This window comes from Chiloscyllium plagiosum, unplaced genomic scaffold (genome assembly GCF_037043375.1).
Source record: "Chiloscyllium plagiosum isolate Xiang-an unplaced genomic scaffold, Cpla_swu_hap1 HiC_scaffold_48, whole genome shotgun sequence".
Lineage (NCBI taxonomy): Eukaryota > Metazoa > Chordata > Chondrichthyes > Orectolobiformes > Hemiscylliidae > Chiloscyllium > Chiloscyllium plagiosum.
The window spans coordinates 6,227,262-6,244,236 of NW_028270186.1; the positions used below are offsets into that span (position 1 = coordinate 6,227,262).

At 42.6% G+C, this 16,975-nt stretch overlaps 1 protein-coding gene and 1 long non-coding RNA gene across 14 annotated transcripts in view; one reads left to right on the forward strand and one right to left on the reverse strand.

Annotated features, from left to right (window-relative positions):
* The window catches only part of aak1b (AP2 associated kinase 1b), a 127,745-nt gene extending 112,678 nt beyond the window's left edge, over positions 1-15,067 (reverse strand). For all 13 annotated transcript variants that reach the window (XM_087984245.1, XM_043681260.2, XM_087984246.1 and 10 more), the window contains exon 1: positions 14,617-15,067. In XM_087984245.1, coding sequence (XP_087840371.1) covers positions 14,617-14,821 — 205 coding nt within the window. In that variant the 5' untranslated portion in view covers positions 14,822-15,067. The remainder of the gene's footprint in view (positions 1-14,616) is intronic.
* On the forward strand, positions 14,787-15,794 carry LOC148135691 (uncharacterized). The gene is made up of 2 exons (XR_015754815.1): positions 14,787-14,911; positions 15,138-15,794. It is a non-coding gene; the product is annotated as an uncharacterized LOC148135691 (long non-coding RNA).
* The last annotated feature ends 1,181 nt before the right edge of the window (positions 15,795-16,975 follow it).

The following is a 16,975-nucleotide window of genomic DNA, read 5'->3' on the forward strand; positions in this document are numbered from 1 at the left end:
TAACCCCCAACATCTACATGTGGCCAATAAATCATATGAGACACGGGCTTCTTGAAAGACCAGTGATTGGTATTTTGCTTGAAAACGGGATTGAATAGTTAGGAGCTTGTTTTTGACTGTCATAGAGTCGATGGGCCAAAGGGTCTTTTACTGTGCTGTAGACCTCTTTGATTTTATGACTCATAGCATTGACTTTCTGTATTTCAATAAATCCTTGTTCGAAATTGTGGATTAATTTACAATTCAAGTTTTCAAGTTCTACTGTGCAAAGACAGCAGTAAACACAATGAATAGGGATGGAATTCAGAAAACAAAATACTTCCTTCATTATAAAATGGTGTTAAAATAGTATTACTGAAATGTGTCATGCCTTAATTGTAATTCGAAACAAAATAGGCCTGAGCTCTGTATGAATTTGATAATCACATAATCTCCAAATGGTCCTTGAAACAATTCACATGAAATCACTTGCATGTTACACCCATAACACAGTGTTAGCACAAGAAATTGTCTTAAAAGCAAAAGCTTCTTCAGCAGTCTGGTTACTTGCCTTCATCAACCAGACTGCAGGGCATAGCAGTGAGGCAACAATCAGAGAGGACTACACAACAGAATATGCAAAAATAACTTGCACTTAGGGCACAAATCATCTCAAAGCACTTCACAGGGATAGGATCAAACTAACTTTGACACAAAGCTATAAAAGGAAAGAAGAAAAAGCAGGTTTTATTGGAGCGAAGAGGAGAAAAAGGGGAAAGAGGCTCAGGGTGGGCATTCCAGAGATGCAACTGGTGATGGAGAAGAAGGCAGACCTGAAGGAGCACACAGTTGGAGAGCTGAATGAAATCACATACATACAACGGGACAAGATCAGGGAGAGGCTTGAAAACAAGACAGACAGTTCTGAGTTCTCGAGAAGATTTGTAGTTCGGGTTGTGGATGAAGTTGTGGATTTGTTCGCTGAGCCGGTGTGTTTTTCTGCAAACGTTTCGTCGCCCCACTAGGTGACATCATCAGTGCGTCTTTGATAAGGTCTTGGTGCTCTGTCCTACCTGGCCTTTAGCTTTTATTCAGTTGAGGTTATATGGAATGAATAGCCAATGTAGATCAGCCATATCAGATGAAATAACTCCACAGAGGCCAGTAGCCAGTCACCAAGTCACCCTTATTTACACGTGGAGAGCTCTTGATCCAGCTAGCTTAGAGCTGGCTCCGAGAGTGATCAGAGCCCCCTGACACTGATGTTCTTATCTGTCAGCCAGGGCTCCCTGATTGGAACAGGTCAACAACCCCAGTCAAGAAACTCAGATTCTGTGAGGTTCATCTCGCTGACCTTGTTCCAATCACATCAGGTATTAGCCACAATATACAAACAAAAACAAAAGAGCTATTATACCATCTCAGTACAACACACCGGCACACGCACAAGCAAATCCCCTTCACTATCTCCTCAATTACAAAGTTAATTCCACATGCAATTTCTATTTCTAAGCCGCATTCAATATCTTTGCAAATGATCAAACGACTTTGAAGCAAATACCGAATTGGGCAAAATGAAAAAAAAACACATGAGGGTTATAAGCTACAAAACAAAAACATCTGGAATTAGGTGAAGGGGACTTGGCCGGTATTGGGAAATGGGCAGGGTTTCAGATAATCTTAAATTCATGGGTAGGGAGGTTGGTGTGGTGGACAGGAACATGTTGGTATCGTCAAGCTTCAGGGTAACAAAAGACTGGATGTGCGTTTCAGCAGCAATTCAGCTTGGGCCTATACATAGTCAAATGATGTTACAGGGGACCAATGTAGAGTGTTAATGAGGCTGCAGAGATTCTGCACGCACCTGACAATGTATGTGCTAAATCAGAGAATCACCTTTAATTTTGGTTCCCAGTCCATAATACAAAAACGTTATTTTAAAAATGCTTACAAGGTAGCAAAGAAAAGATTCATTTCAGAGTGTAAAAAGCGATGATGGAGAAGGAAGCGTGATTGAAACCATGGCATCTAGCCTGGAAAGCAAGTGATTAAAAGGGAACCTCATCCTGGTGCATGGAATATTAATTGTCACATGGAACCTTGAGGGTTTAACTTTACAGTCAGGAAAATATGACCAAAAGCATGAACCACAGTGAAGTCAAACTAAAGCAGGCAGTAGCAAGAGAACCTTTTTATGGGTAAATTACCTGCCATACAGGGTATGAGCAACAAATATTACTGCATAGTTAAGGAAATTGCAAATTCATCATTGCATAGTTAAGGAACTGAGAATTTGAACAGTTTTTTTTAAAACCCTCAACTTGAATTACAACTTACACCCTTGACTTGCGGTACGACTCACAACCTACCAGGTTCTCTTCTCAAGGTGAACACTGATTACTTCCTCTTGGCCAGACTCCCTTCCCACCACAGTCTCAGTCTTTTCCTTTCCAAGAACCAATGCCAATTTCATCCTTTAACTTCCTGAGTGTACAGTTGCATCATTGACCAGCATGTTCAACAATGAGCAGCTCAGGAGGAGAGACAGTTCTGATAAAACATGATGGCCAAGGGCCATCATTGTTTGCCTCAAGACAGGAGCAAGGATTCAACACTCAGTACAGAAGGCTGCAGGGCATAAGGTTCAATTAGTTAATTGTCTAGCCTCCTAACAGAAACTAGAGCACAAGGCATCAGATATCATTTATTTGTCATCAGTGGTTTCAGTTGTGGATAGGTCCTTTCACAGCATCTGGATATGTGCAGAAGAAAAATGTGACTTGATGATCTACATAAACTGCTAAACAAATCTCTACAACTGTGTCTTTTTTGTCATTGTCGATCCCCAGCTTAACTTTGATAAAAACTCAGCCTTTATTGTGTTTACATGTCTTGATAATGAGGAATTTTAAAAACCCGTTTCCTGAAACATAATTACAACAGCATGCCAAGAATCTGCTTTCTTAAACTCCTTCCCAGGAATTGTAAATCCCACTGGTGCCAGCAACAAGTCACCACGCTCAAACAGTTGCCACTCTGCAAGAGCAAACCTGAGGCAATTTATGAATAGAACATAGAAAACGTAAAGTCACTGCACAGATTCCATCCACAACGTATCTAAACCTACTGAATTCATTTCCTCCAGCACAAAAAATGCTGTCTTTAACAGGGGTGAAGAATCGCATCTTGAGACAGATCACAGTATCAAGAAATTTAGAGAGCGACTCATACTATTTTTTTGTGTATTATTTTCATTGGTGGACACATTCACCAAGAGACAGAGACAGTGAAGCAATGCCAGAAGATAAAGTGAACAAGACCAGGTTCTCAACGAAAAGTACTTAATCACAGCAACAGAATGTTATACAATCATCTGGACCAAGGCAGAAAAAGTATGTTGGATTTCTACACCCTGTTTGTATCCAGTCTTCATGCTTGTATGCAAGGTCATGAAGCAACTTGATGAGGGGACCATATTGGCATAGTCCCTGAACCAATGATGAAAAGGCCCAGACTCATACTCTGGGGACATGGATACAAACTTCACCACAGCAGCTTCTAGACTTTAAGTTCAATGTGGATCTAAAAATAACCTTGAATTGAAAACTCATCTCAGTAATGGTAATCATGAAATTATCATCCTTGTTCTATCATCTGGTTTCCTAATGTTATTTCGGGACAGAACTGTGTTAGCCTTAGCCGTTTTGGCTTACATGTGACTGCACACCCACAGCAACGTGTTTGACTCTCAACTGTTCTCTGAAATCACAAATTCATATCAGTATTTTGGTGCAGAAAAAGGCCATTCAGCCTATCCTGTCTGCTTCAACCTAATCAAGAATAGAGTGGTGCTGGAAAAGCACAGCAGGTCTGGCAGTATCCGAGGAGCAGGAAAATCAATGTTTCTGGCAAGAGCCCTTCATCAAGAATGAAGAAGGACTCCTGCCGAAAACCTCGATTTTCCTGCTCCTCGGATGCTGCCTGACCTGCTGTGCTTTTCCAGCACTGTTCTAATCTTGACTCTGATCTCCAGCATCTGTAGTCCTCACTTTTGTCCTGCTTCAACCTAATGCCACTTGCGTTCTTTTAAAACAGTCGAGCAAATCCCTCAGTTCAATTGGGGATCAACAACAAATGCTGGCCTTCTCAGCAACGCTCACATCCCATGAAAGAATAAAGAAAAAAAATCTTCAGTGTTGTAATCCAAGTTGATAGGTGGAATACCATGCACTGTATAAGATGTAGAGTGATGACGTTGCAGGAAAACAAAAAGCAGAATTAATTGAGGCAGAGATCAGTTTCCCACACTGAAGCAAATGCTCCGGACGGTTCGGATTGTTGTGTTTCAATTTTCTGTGCGTGTGCTGAAAAATCATGCAGGATGCTACAGGAGTTGGATGCTATAGGCCATGCCCCAGTCCAACAATTGCAATAATAAAACACAGAATTGTGGAAGCTGAAGATCTGAAACAAAAACAGAAAATGGAGAAACTCAGCAAGCCTGGCAGATCTGTGGAGCGAAAGTAGAGTTAAGAGTCACTGTGAAATGCTGACAGGGAGGTGAGAGGAATGTGTGTCTGCTAGAGGCATCTGGCTGGAGGTGGCAGACATGACAGCTTATGAACCTTTGGCTGTGGGTACTGATGGTGTGAGTAATGATTCCTTAATCGCTGTAGATCTGCAGAACCTGGTTTTATCAGCTTCTCAACCTTGAAGTTCTGTTGCAGGGAATCCAATATGTTTCACATGGAAACTATTACTAATGTAAATTAAGAACATGTCAGGGGTTGGGGGTTGGATGGCAGCAGAACTGAACTTTTCCACAGGGAAGGACAAAGCGAATGGCTTTTGGGAATGACAAAGTCAAGAGAAAGAATTAATTCAATTAGCTACAGTTTCTGCTGATCATCCTACTCTATTATGAATGTTCCCTACTTGGAGTGGTCCCATGCATCATTTTCAGCAGTGAGCAGGGAAGTGACCTGTGAAGCCAGCAGTGTGTAAGGCACACAAAGCAGTAGGCTGTTAATCACCTCACCATTTCTCCTGGCAACAAAACGACTGGCCTCTTCGAAGCAATTAATAATGGTTTGTCTGAGAACATGAACTTAGTGCGCAGGGTGCTCAATACAGTTCTCTTTCAATCAGCGGATAACAAAGCTGAAACATGGGCAATGTCTGAGACGTTGATTTCATCTTGACGGTGTCTGCATTTCAAGAACTAACTGGAGCTGCTTGGTGATATGGCTGTCACTGCTACAGGAAGAAGAGTTTCACGATCTCTTTAAGCCTGGATATTATGGAACAATTTCACTTTTGTTTTTATTGCAGAGGTGCGCAGAATGACATCCTGTTCAAGCAGGTTATTCCCGGTTGTTTTACCTCATCAACTTGGAAAAAAAATGCATCCCTACAAGTGTTTTAAAATGCAGCTTGTCCATCACATGCATCAGTCTCCCTTCCCTAGTGTCTAACCCAGGATACTTGAACCTCGAGGTCAACTGAAACATCACCAAGGATGCTGGAGGACAAGTCATTCATACAGATACAGTACAAACCTGGCCAGTTTAATCAGAGCCATTAATTCATGGTGTCAACTGCTCAGTAGTGCTTTTTTGACACAGAATAACAACATTTGAAGCACTACCATGTTACAAGCCCATCTGTTTCTTCACAAAAAGAGAAAGCTATGGCCAAAGGTACGTAAGGCAGGTGCTATTCTCCCTAATGAGGGACACTCTGATAACATATGATTCCAAATTTATGACCATGGGGTACATGATATTTAGTCCATTTCTGTTTTAGAATCAACAACGAATGCCTGGACAAAGAAAATGTGTTGCTCTGCAAAATCAGCACTTCTGAACTTTGTGCATGAAGAGAACAAACAATCATCCATTCACCAGCCTCCTGGGCTGAACACTGATCAGGAGAAGTTGAATCAGTGAGATTCATACCAAGTTAGGTTGAAGGCTGGGAATAACTCATATCCTGACTTCCCAAAGCCTGCCCACCATCTGTTAGGCACAAGTCAGGTGTCCTCGATAAGTACACCTCCAACAGCACTCAAAAAGCTTATAAGTAATTCAGACGAAGCAGCTCAACTTATTGGCACCTCATTCACTACCTTCAACATTCATTCCCTTCACAGGGGCAGTAGGTGTATACCATCAAAAAGATGAATTTTCAGCAACTCATTAAGCTGCCAAGCAACTCAATTGTGCGGACCAATAACAGCAGACATGCAGTGAGTCAAAAAAACTACAAATTCCCCTTCAAATCTTACACCTCCCTACCTTGGAACTATAATCCTGTTGTTGGGCCAAGTTATTGCAATCCCTGGCAAACAGCATTGTGCATGTGCCTACACTGCACAGAACGCAGTTATTTCCCACCATCTTCTTGAGGGCAATTAACAACATAAATCCTGACCCCATCGGTGATCCCACATGCCATTGATCATGAAAAGAATTTACATCCAAATTTCTACAAATTTGTTTCCTGATTTGGTTGCCCAACCTCAAAAGCTTTGGTTTGGTGAAAAAGCCACCTCTGCACTGGGTAATGTTTCACACGTCTGCAGCTGAGTGTAATATTCTTGGAGGACGGAAATTATCTCAATATTGATCTTCTCTATCTATTTGGTTTCTTTCTTTATCCTCCCCAGAAAACAGAGCATACTGCTGTTATTTTCCACTGGAAGACTTTAGCAAGGGTCCACTCAAACAATGTCCGACTGAAGCCCCAAAGTTTAGGTGACATCCAATTCAAGGATCTGGAGGGGCATCTACTCATTTTTTACATCACTGGAAATAGCGAAGTGTTTCTGTACACACTGCAAACTCAAACAAGTAACGTCCATCGCAAAACAATACTATTAACAAGCATCACCTCAACAAGCATCAGATATTTTATATAACCTGTTTCCATTTTCTGATTCAGGTTCACCAAGTGAGCCATAGCAAGAGATCTAGTTCCCCTGTCCACCTACCAATGTCTCAAAGATGGTGCTTCATTGAAATCTGTCTTGTGGTTTTATATCTGTTGTCTTTTAGCCTCCAGCATCTGGTCAGTCATGCCTCATCGTTGCCAGCTTCCTCCGGTTTCTCAATACTAAGCAACACTGGATTGACAAACCTACTCACTTGATACGTGCAACACATTCAAGACAGGAGCAATGGCTCATTCACTCTCGGTGGTTTTTGGAGGTTGGTGGTTGTAAGTTCCTGGTCATTTCAACTGAAGATAACAATCAAATGCTTCCATTTGGGTGCCGCCAACATGGCAAATCATATTGATTTTAACCATAAAAGCTTTCAAGAGGAGCAATGAAAAAGGACTGAAAAATGTTAAGTGGAAAGATGAGCCAAAAACAATGGGAAATGGACTGCAAACACTTCTGCAGCTACCCATGGTCAAATCTGTTCTTTCACTTGGCTTCTTTGAGAAGATGATGAAAACCATTGATGCAGGTAATCTTTGTGTACATCAGTATCTCTGTTCAACATTGAAGAAGCCAAGCCAAGAAATAACTTTAATTAAAAGTCCATCTTAATCAAGACACATCTGAAAAGTACTCATCATCACTGCTGATGTCTCAAAGGACATCAGAACTATGAATGTACCATCAGACGCATAATTAATTGGAACTTATCATCATCACTGAAAATGAAGTCTCAAACTACCTGCTTTAATAAAATTCAAAAGACAAAACCTGTTATTCATACTGCACATTTCACAAACTCAGGGCATCAAAATGTACTTTGCTACCTAAGGCCTCTGAGAAGTCTTGCATGGAAAGCTTGTTCCCTTAAACCTCAATGCCCTCATCAACAGATAACTTTAGAATCACAGAACTGTTACAGCTCAGAAGGAGCCCATACAGGCCTTCGTGTCTGCACCAGTTCTATTCCCAATCACCAATGCCTGCCTTTTCCCTCTATCCCTCCACACCATTTCTATCCAAATTCAATATTGAAATTGATTATGGCTGGTTAAAGGATAATAGTGGGAGACAAGCAGGAGGCTGGAAGAACACAGAAAGCCAGGCAACATCAGGAGGGGGAGAAGTCAACGTTTCAGGCGTAACCCTTCTTCAGGGGAAGAGTTCCACCCAAAATATTGACTTCACCATCTTGGATGCTGCCTGGCTGGTTGTGTGCTTCCAACCTCCTGCTTGCCTAACTTGGATTCCAGCATCTGCAGTTTTTTTGTCTCTAACGGATAAATAGAGGCCAAGGAAAATTGCTGCTCCTCCTCTCCACCATAGCATTGGGAGATATCTTATTTGAGGAGGCAGATGGGGATTGCCATCTCAAAGATAGCACCTTCGACAGTGCAGTACTCTCTCGGTTACTGCAATTGGAGTGTTAGTTTTTTTTTTCGTGCTCAGATCTCTGGACAGGGATTTGAGCCTATTACCGTCTCCTCCAGATCACAAAGAAGTTCCCAAAGGCTGACACTACTGCTGAATCAAAATGTCACAAAGCCGAGGTAACTGAATTCTCTTCAGCAACTCTGCATTTGTTCAATATAATGCAATACACTCCCAGACAAATTCAAACCATCAATCGATCACTGAAACAAATCAATGATCTGTCTCTCTTTCAAATGCTGACAGACCATGTTGGGCGATATTATATTTGAATTTCCGTGTTCAGAGATGCCATTGCACATCTGCAGAGCAGATGGGACTTCAAACTGGGCCTCCAAGCTCAGAGGTAATAGCATCACCACTACACTACAAGAACCGTTCAGACCTAGCATGTAAACACAGACAATTCCAAAAGACACCTGTTTATATAATTTAGATTAGAGTGGTGCTGAAAAAGCACAGCAGGTCAAGCAGCATCCGAGAAGCAGGAAAATTGACATTTCATCAGGAAGGGCTTTTGCCCGAAACATCGATTTTCTTGCTCCTCAGATGCTGCCTGACCTGCTGTGCTTTTCCAGCACCACTCAAATCTAAACTCTGGTTTCCTGCATCTGCAGCCCTCACTTTTGCCTACGTATTTATATAATGTCATGCACATCTCCAGGACAGACTAATCTTTTTGAATAGCTGCCCCTGCTATTTTGTGTTCTCAATTGACAGTTCATCTATTTGTTATGGTCCTGTAATAGATGAATCTTCTCCAGATCTTCAAATTGCCACATCTTTTACAGGTAGTAACATGGAGTTATTCCTGGCCACCTGAATTGATGCTCCCACATTTTACACTGTGAGCTGAAATTTTGAAGTAACCACTTCCTGTCGTGCAGTACTCACTAAGTACTACACTGAGGTGACATCTGAGATCTCAAATTCTGGATGAAGATTTCAACCTGTAAATGTAGCCATTGAGCTGAGTGTCATCAGATCATTCAAATAACAGTCAAACCTAAAAAACTCTGACCCATAACCTGTACAATAATATGGATTCTTCTTGTAAATTACAATTAGAATTCCGACAGTGTGGAAACAGGCCCTGCGGCCCAACAAATCCCCACTGACCCTCACCGCCCAGACCCATTCCCCTATCCAATATTTACCCCTGACTAATGCACCTAACCTACACATCCTTGAACACTACGGGCAATTTCACCTAATCTGTACTTCTGTGGATTGTGGGAGGAAACCGGAGCACCCAGACGAAACCTGCGCAGACACGGGGACAATGTGTCAAACTCCACACAGGCAGTCGCCTGAGGTTAGAATTGAACCCGGGTCCCTTGCGCTGTGAAGCAACAGTGCTAACCACTGAGTCACCATGCCGCCTTATTCTCTGAGAATGAACTGCGTCCCCTTTTGGGAAAGAACAACGCACACTGAGTAAACCAATTCCTGGGTAGCTGGATATCTGAGTGCGCAAAATATGTCAATCCAATTCCAAATTTTGAGCATTCCCACTATTTCTTGTTTTACTGCATTCAGCCCGACACAACTGATTAAAAAGCAACACTGAAAATAAAAAGAAATTCCACAGTGGGCAAATCTTAATGATTGGTTAAACAGAAAATATTTTTTCCAGTGTCATTCCTTCCTCCCAATGTGACCTCCTGGTGACTCTTCAATCCTTTGTGGTTTTCAACATTTCCTCTTGACTTCAGTGGAAATGTGTATATGTAAATGTAAAACAGATTTTCTGATACCATTCAAACTAATTTGTATACTCCCTGACCAAAAATACTGAGAGGGACAAGATACAAAGGAGATTTGGGAAAAAAAAACACTGAATGAGTTTGTGGTGCAAGTGAAACCTGAGCATCAAAAATAGATTTGGAGATTTGTCTGAAAATGAATGTGACTGTAAGGATCATAAACATCCTCTGGGAATTACCGTCACATGCAGTGTACAAGCAATGACCACTACAGAATGAGTGTTGTGATGAAGGGTCACTGGACTGGAAACCTAACTCTGATTTCTCTCCACAGATGCCGCCAGATCTGTTGAGATTTTCCAGTAATTTCTGTTTTTGTTACAGGATGGAAGCTGTTTGGGCTGGCATAAAAATACAATAAACTTGGCGGAAGACAACCCATGGAAATCATGAGGGACAAATGGGTTCCTCCTGTACCAGTGTCAGCCAAAATACGAATTGCAAGGAATACAAATCTGCTCATACTTAGTGAGGCCATTGTCAGGAAACATGGCCTGGGGAAATGGCAGGGCTTGTAATGCTAATGACTTATAATCACTTCTGAAACATTCTAAATGGCTCTGATAAATCAGCCACAATCACTATCAAAATACAGCTGGTTTGCAATTTTTGTCAATTTTGATAAACTGTTATTGAGTCAAATTATGAAACTGGATTCCAATTGCAAATTCAATTTTGGAAGACAAAGAGACAGTCTTTGAATAAAATATCCCTTATCTATTCTTCATCATGCATCATGTTAAAGTCTATCACTGATCAAGACAGTATGCAGCTTGTTCACCATTCTGGTCATTGTTGCTCATGGGCTTGAGCTCAGAGAAGTTCATGCAGGGGGAGTTTTTCACCTTTGCTCTGGATCCACACAAACCAGCATGACTTACAAGTCAAGCACACAGCCATGGAGTGAACAAGTCCGAACAGCTTGTCTCACAGCTGTTTTTAACATTGCAAAATACCAACTGACTGACAGGCAATTTGTAAGAGTTAACATAACCATGCATTTTTGATGACAAACATAATCTTGTTCAAGGAAAAAGATTCATGAACAGAAAATTCCTGTTGAAGACAGAATACACACTGTGCTATGAATCTCATTGCATGATTACAGAAAGGTGTCACCCTAAACTCATTGGGTCTGGACTTTGAGTGATAAGGTGGTAGGTTCAAGTCCAAGTTGAGGGACATGAACATAAAAACTGGATTGACACAACAGGTGCAGTTACAGATTAATGTTTAACCTCTTCAGTGAAGATAATAGATCCAAATAACTATTTCAAACAAGAGGAAGACGGTTTTCTGCAGTGTTCTGGACAATATTGACCACTCAGGTAACCATATTAAAACATATGATCTGATCATCATCACATGCTGCTTTGAGGGAACTTGCCAAATGCAAATTAGTTGCTGTACTTTTTAAAACTGTCCGTGCACTTGTAAAGGCTGAGATGTACATTGGAAAGTTTTGAAAGGTTAAAAAGACGTTACATAAATTTAAGTACTTCCATTTCTCAAAAGGATCTGTTCACAATGTTCAACTCACCCCAAATTCAGCATTGTTATTTGCTAATTAAAATAAAACATGACTCACTGAGGAGGGAATATGCTTTCTAAGTACTTTACTAGAAGATGCTATTATTGAGATGTTTGGTGAGAATATGGTAAATCTGCTCCCCAGTCTTCCAAAACGGTCATATAACTGACACTACCATCACCACATCAACAAGGCACGAGACAGCTGGAATCCTACTGCAGCATTACTGATCCAGCAATTCCAATGCCGTTAATACACACCAATTGTTAGTGATTTCCAAATTTCAGGATGACTGAGCAAGCAAACTAAACAGCTATCCAGTATTCAGTATCCCACTAACACTGATGGAGCATTTTGAGATTATTGCTGAGATTGAGCAGTTTGTTGATTATCGGTGAGAAAAAGTAAAGTAGCTAATGTCCCAGCAGGGCTGCTCTCACCTTGGAGAGAGAAATCTGGTGGTGGCTTAACTTGAGGGTCACCATGCCTCAGGCAAGGGGCAAGCTTGAGAAGGTGAGACTTTCATGGTGACCTCAACCAGTGTGAGAATTGAAACTGTGCTGTTGGCTTCACATGCAACATTACGTTACTCTCAAAAGCTCAGCAGAAATATGACTGAGAACAAGAAATCTAATTAATGCTGATAGTCAGTGAGCTGACTGCCACAATCAAGCAATCCTAATTGTGTTAATTATAGATCAATAGCTGCTATGTTATTTGTAATATTACTCTGATTATTGGAATTGCTGCATTGCTTGCTGAGACCTGCAGTCAATGTATAAATGTGATCAAAAGTACAATCATATTACTCATAAACCTACAGCACATCCATAATTACTCATTATTCTCCAGCAGTCATAACAATATTACTCTTGATATTACTTTACTCTTGATAAAATGATCAATTAATGAAGCAATTTTGGGACCATTTAGGAGATGTCCAGTCCATTGGGATCATTGGGTCAGTAAACTTCAGATTGCTGTTTAATAACAGTGGGATTGTTTGATCAATAATAGTGTTGGGTTATAGGATCATTAATATTGGAATTGCTGAATGAGTTCTGACATTTCTGGATCACTATTACTGGAATTGTAGCATCAGTAAAACTGAGATTTAAAATATTGTTTTGGGAATGCAGGATCAGTAATGTGGGAATCCAAGCTCAAAACTGGGATTTCAAGATCAGTAATATTGGGAAGGTAAATCAGCAGTTTCAGAAATATAGGGTCAGTGATAACAGAAATGCAGGAAATGGGCATTGCTGGATCATCACGCTTAAAAGTGCAGAATCAGTAATATTAGAAGCGTTTGATCATTATTGAGAATGTATGACACAATGTTGAGATAACAGTCTTGGAATTGGCACATCATTAATTTTGAAATTGCAGTGTCTGTATTGTTGAAATTACAAGATCACGAACATTAGCATTGCTGGATCATTATCAAAATTGCACAATCAGTAATACTGGGAGTGCTTGCTCCGTCCTGAGAATGCAGGATACATAATATTGAGAGAACAGAGTTGGGATGGGCACATCATTAATTTTGAAACTGCTGAATCAGTAACGTTGAGATGGCTTGATCAGTAATGCTGAAATTGCAAGATCTGCACTGTTGAAATTTCAGGATATATAAAAGTGGGATTGCTGGATCATTATTAGTGAAAATGCAGGATCAGTAACATTGAGACTGTTGAATATGTAGTAATAATGAGAATGTAGCTTTAGAAATATTAGGATTGCAGGATCAGTAATCGCAGGATTACAGGATCAAGAATAGTGTGATTGCTGAATCATCAATAGTGGGATTGTAAAATCACTAACGGTAGGTAGGGTTACAGGAGCAGCAATTGTGGTATTGCTGAGATCTCCAACAACAAAAATGCTGCATCATTAATGTTGAAATTCCAGGATCTGTAACAGTGAGATTGCAGGATCAGAAACACTGCTATTGTTGTTGATCTGTAATCTTGATATCGCTGGATCAATAAAGTGAGATTGCTGGATATGAAATAATAGGAATGTAAGATAATGCATGTTATACTTGCATGATGACTAATTTTGAACTGATGGATAACTGATGCTGAAATTGCTGGATCTGCAAAGGTGGGATTGCAGAATCAGTAACAGTGGGAATACTGGATCACTCATGTTGAAATGGCAGCATCTATAATTATGGAATTGCTGGACCAGCAACAGTAGTATTGCAGGATCAGTAAAAGTGGGATAGCTGGATCACTGATGTTGAAGTGGCAGGATCCATAATATTAGGATTGCTGGACCCAGCAACAGCAGCATTTGCTGGATCAGCAAAGGTGAGATTGTCGGATCAGTAACAGTCGGAATGCTGGATCACTGGCGTTGAAATGGCAGGATCTATATTGTTGGGATTGCTGGACCAGCAACAGCAGCATTTGCTGGATTAATAAGTGGGAATGCTGGATCACGAATGTTGAAATGGCAGGATCTGTAATGTTGGGATGGCTGGACCAGCAGTAGGATTGCTGGATCAGTAAATGTGGGAACGGTGGATGTTGAAATGGCTGGACCAACAGGAGAATTGCTGGATCAGTAGGAGTGGGAATGGACGTTGAAATGGCTGGATCTGTAATATTGGGATGGCTGGCCCAGCACTGGGATTGCTGGAACAGTAAGAGTGGGAATGGACGTTGAAATGGCTGGATCTGTACCGTTGGGATGGGTGGCTGGACCCAGCATTGGGATTGCTGTATCAGTAATCTTGAAATCGCGGGATCGGCCAACACTGGGGAATGCTGGAATGGCAGGATCAGGAACATTGGGACGGCAGGACCTGAAGCTGTGGGGATGAGTCAGGTTGGGATTGCAGTGTCAGTGAGAATGGGATCGCGCGGGGGCCGGGTTGGAGGTGAAAAGGCAGGAATTTACCCCCCACCCCCTCCTCAGAGTGTGTGTGTGTGTGTGTGTGTGTCAGGGCCGCACCTCACCTTCAGCCACCACCTCCTCCACAGTGACCTGCTGCCGGCCCACACTGAACACCCGGCCGATGAAGCCGCTGCCGGGGCACAAGCCGCCGCTCCCGCCGCTGCTGCCGCCGCCGCCGCCGCCTCCTCCTCCTCCGCCGCCGCCGCCGCCGCCTCCTCCCGAACCCGAGCCCGCCGCCTCCCGCCGGGAGTCGAAGAATTTCTTCATCACTCGGCGGTCACTCTCCGCTTTTTCTTCTCTCGCCCGCCACGAACCCGCGCGGCCGGGCAAAACAAAATAACGCCGGTTGTGTGTGGTGTAAGATATATAGATATATATATACTTCTTTAAAAGAAAATTATCGGGAACGAAATGATAATCGATCGAGTGTTAAAAGCAGGCCTGTCTCGCGCCGCCGAGCCGGGCCCAGCCGGGACGGTTATGGGGATGGGGTTGTTTGGGATGGATGGGAAGGAAGGGAAGAGACGGGGGAGGGAATAACGGGGCGGACCTAAACCGGCGCTCGCTCTCTCTCTCTCGCCAGTCAAATCCCGACACGAAGGCCGGACCGAAATAAGGTGGACACAACGCGACTGATGCGCGTGTTCCCCTCCGCACGCATTGGTGAGAAGTCCGAAGAAAGGACGCAAAGCGCGTTTGTTTTGTGACGTCGGGGGAAAAGACAAGACACGGACGGAATCCTGTCAAACTATTTTTTTTTGCCATGGATGGGGGAGGTCTGCGGGCGCGTGTGGGACGAACGGTGGTCATGACAAACAAGAGGCATGACGGGGATTGTCGTTCATAAAGGGAGGGTCGGGCGAGCTGGAGGCTGGCGGGTGGACTACAGATCCCAGAGAGCGTCACGGCACGCGCGACGTCCGGTTTCCAGCGCGGGGACTTCAATTCCCGGCGTGCATTGCCGGTTGTCCGTTGCCGGGCGTCGACGGTTTTTTTCCCCTCAGCGGCAGGTCAGAGTTAGCAGTTGTTAAAATTATAAACGTAAGAAATTGAATTTGGATGCCCTACATCTGCCTTGCGTGTGCACGCGGGTTTGGCGTGTTCAATGACTCAGTTGGAAAACTCAAGTGGGTGGTTAATCGATATAAAAATAACACGGCTGTTGGAGTGACGGGGATAGAAGCCGTTCATTTGGAAGAGCGCTTCTTGCACAGCGGATAAATAAATAAATAAAAATATGCATCTGGGTTTTGTGAAGTCATTGGGGGGGGGGGGGGGAGTTGACTTATTCAACTGAGCCAAAAAAGTATACGGGTGATGGGGAGAGAACGTGTTCACTTGTGTTTAAAGAGCAAAAGCAGTTTTTAAATGTAATTTAAACCAAAATGGGCTTTGCGTCGGAAGAAAATGATTTACACGTGAGGTGTTGATTTAAAAATAGTACGGGTGCCTCTGTCAAATGGATAGAAGTTCAGTGGTGCGACCGAACACCCCCCTGAGGACAAGTGAATCGAAGAGAACAATCTTCAGAGTGCTCAGCAGTCGAGCCCGATTGCCTTGCGTGTGGGATTGGATTCCCCAAAGCTCGCAGGGTCCGTTCGGGCCGAAGGGGCTGGGTGACCGTTTACTTGAGTGAACTCGTGGTATCTGCTGGCCGAGCTTGGTTGGTTATTGCAGGACGCATGGGCCATGCAAACCGGGCGTTTAAATGCACCTTTCGTCCACTCAAATGCCCCTCCACTTGCCCTGTCCACGAACGAGAGCCAGAAGATTTCTCGACGCAAATGCGAGAGTTGCACCACAGTCACGGGAATCGCAGAGGTGACATGTCCCAGATGGACGGCATTATGTCCGAGCAACACAATCCAATACCAAACTTTCCTTTAACCAAAAAGCCCAAACACTTTGTTTCTAGTTTTTAATTAGTTGTGTTCGGAGGTTTTAATACACATCTGGAGCAGCTGGGACATGAACCCTGGCCACCTTGCCTGAGGTAGGGACACTACCACTTAGCAACAAGAACACTGTTGTTGCTCTTTATTGATACCAGTGCCCTCTTAAATATCTCCATCGATGCAGCACACCGCAGAGCCTAACTTCACTAAGTGCAAAAGGTTGTCTCTGTTTGACCCTTGTTTCTTTTAACAGATTGACCTACATTAAAAGCAATCTGTTATTTAAAGATAAAAAACACAAAGTTTCAGTAGAATGGAAATGTACAGGAATGGTCACTGTAGGATGTCAGTCTTGCTGAAAAGAGCGATGTGGCTCGCACTTTTCATCTTGCATTCATCAGGACAAACACAAGAAAACCAGAGCTCAGTCACAACACTTGATACTGCAGGCAGAAAAGGTACTTCTTGGTTGATAAGTTGACTCTGATCATTTTGGGCTATTTCTGAAGAGAAAGTTGTGAGCTGC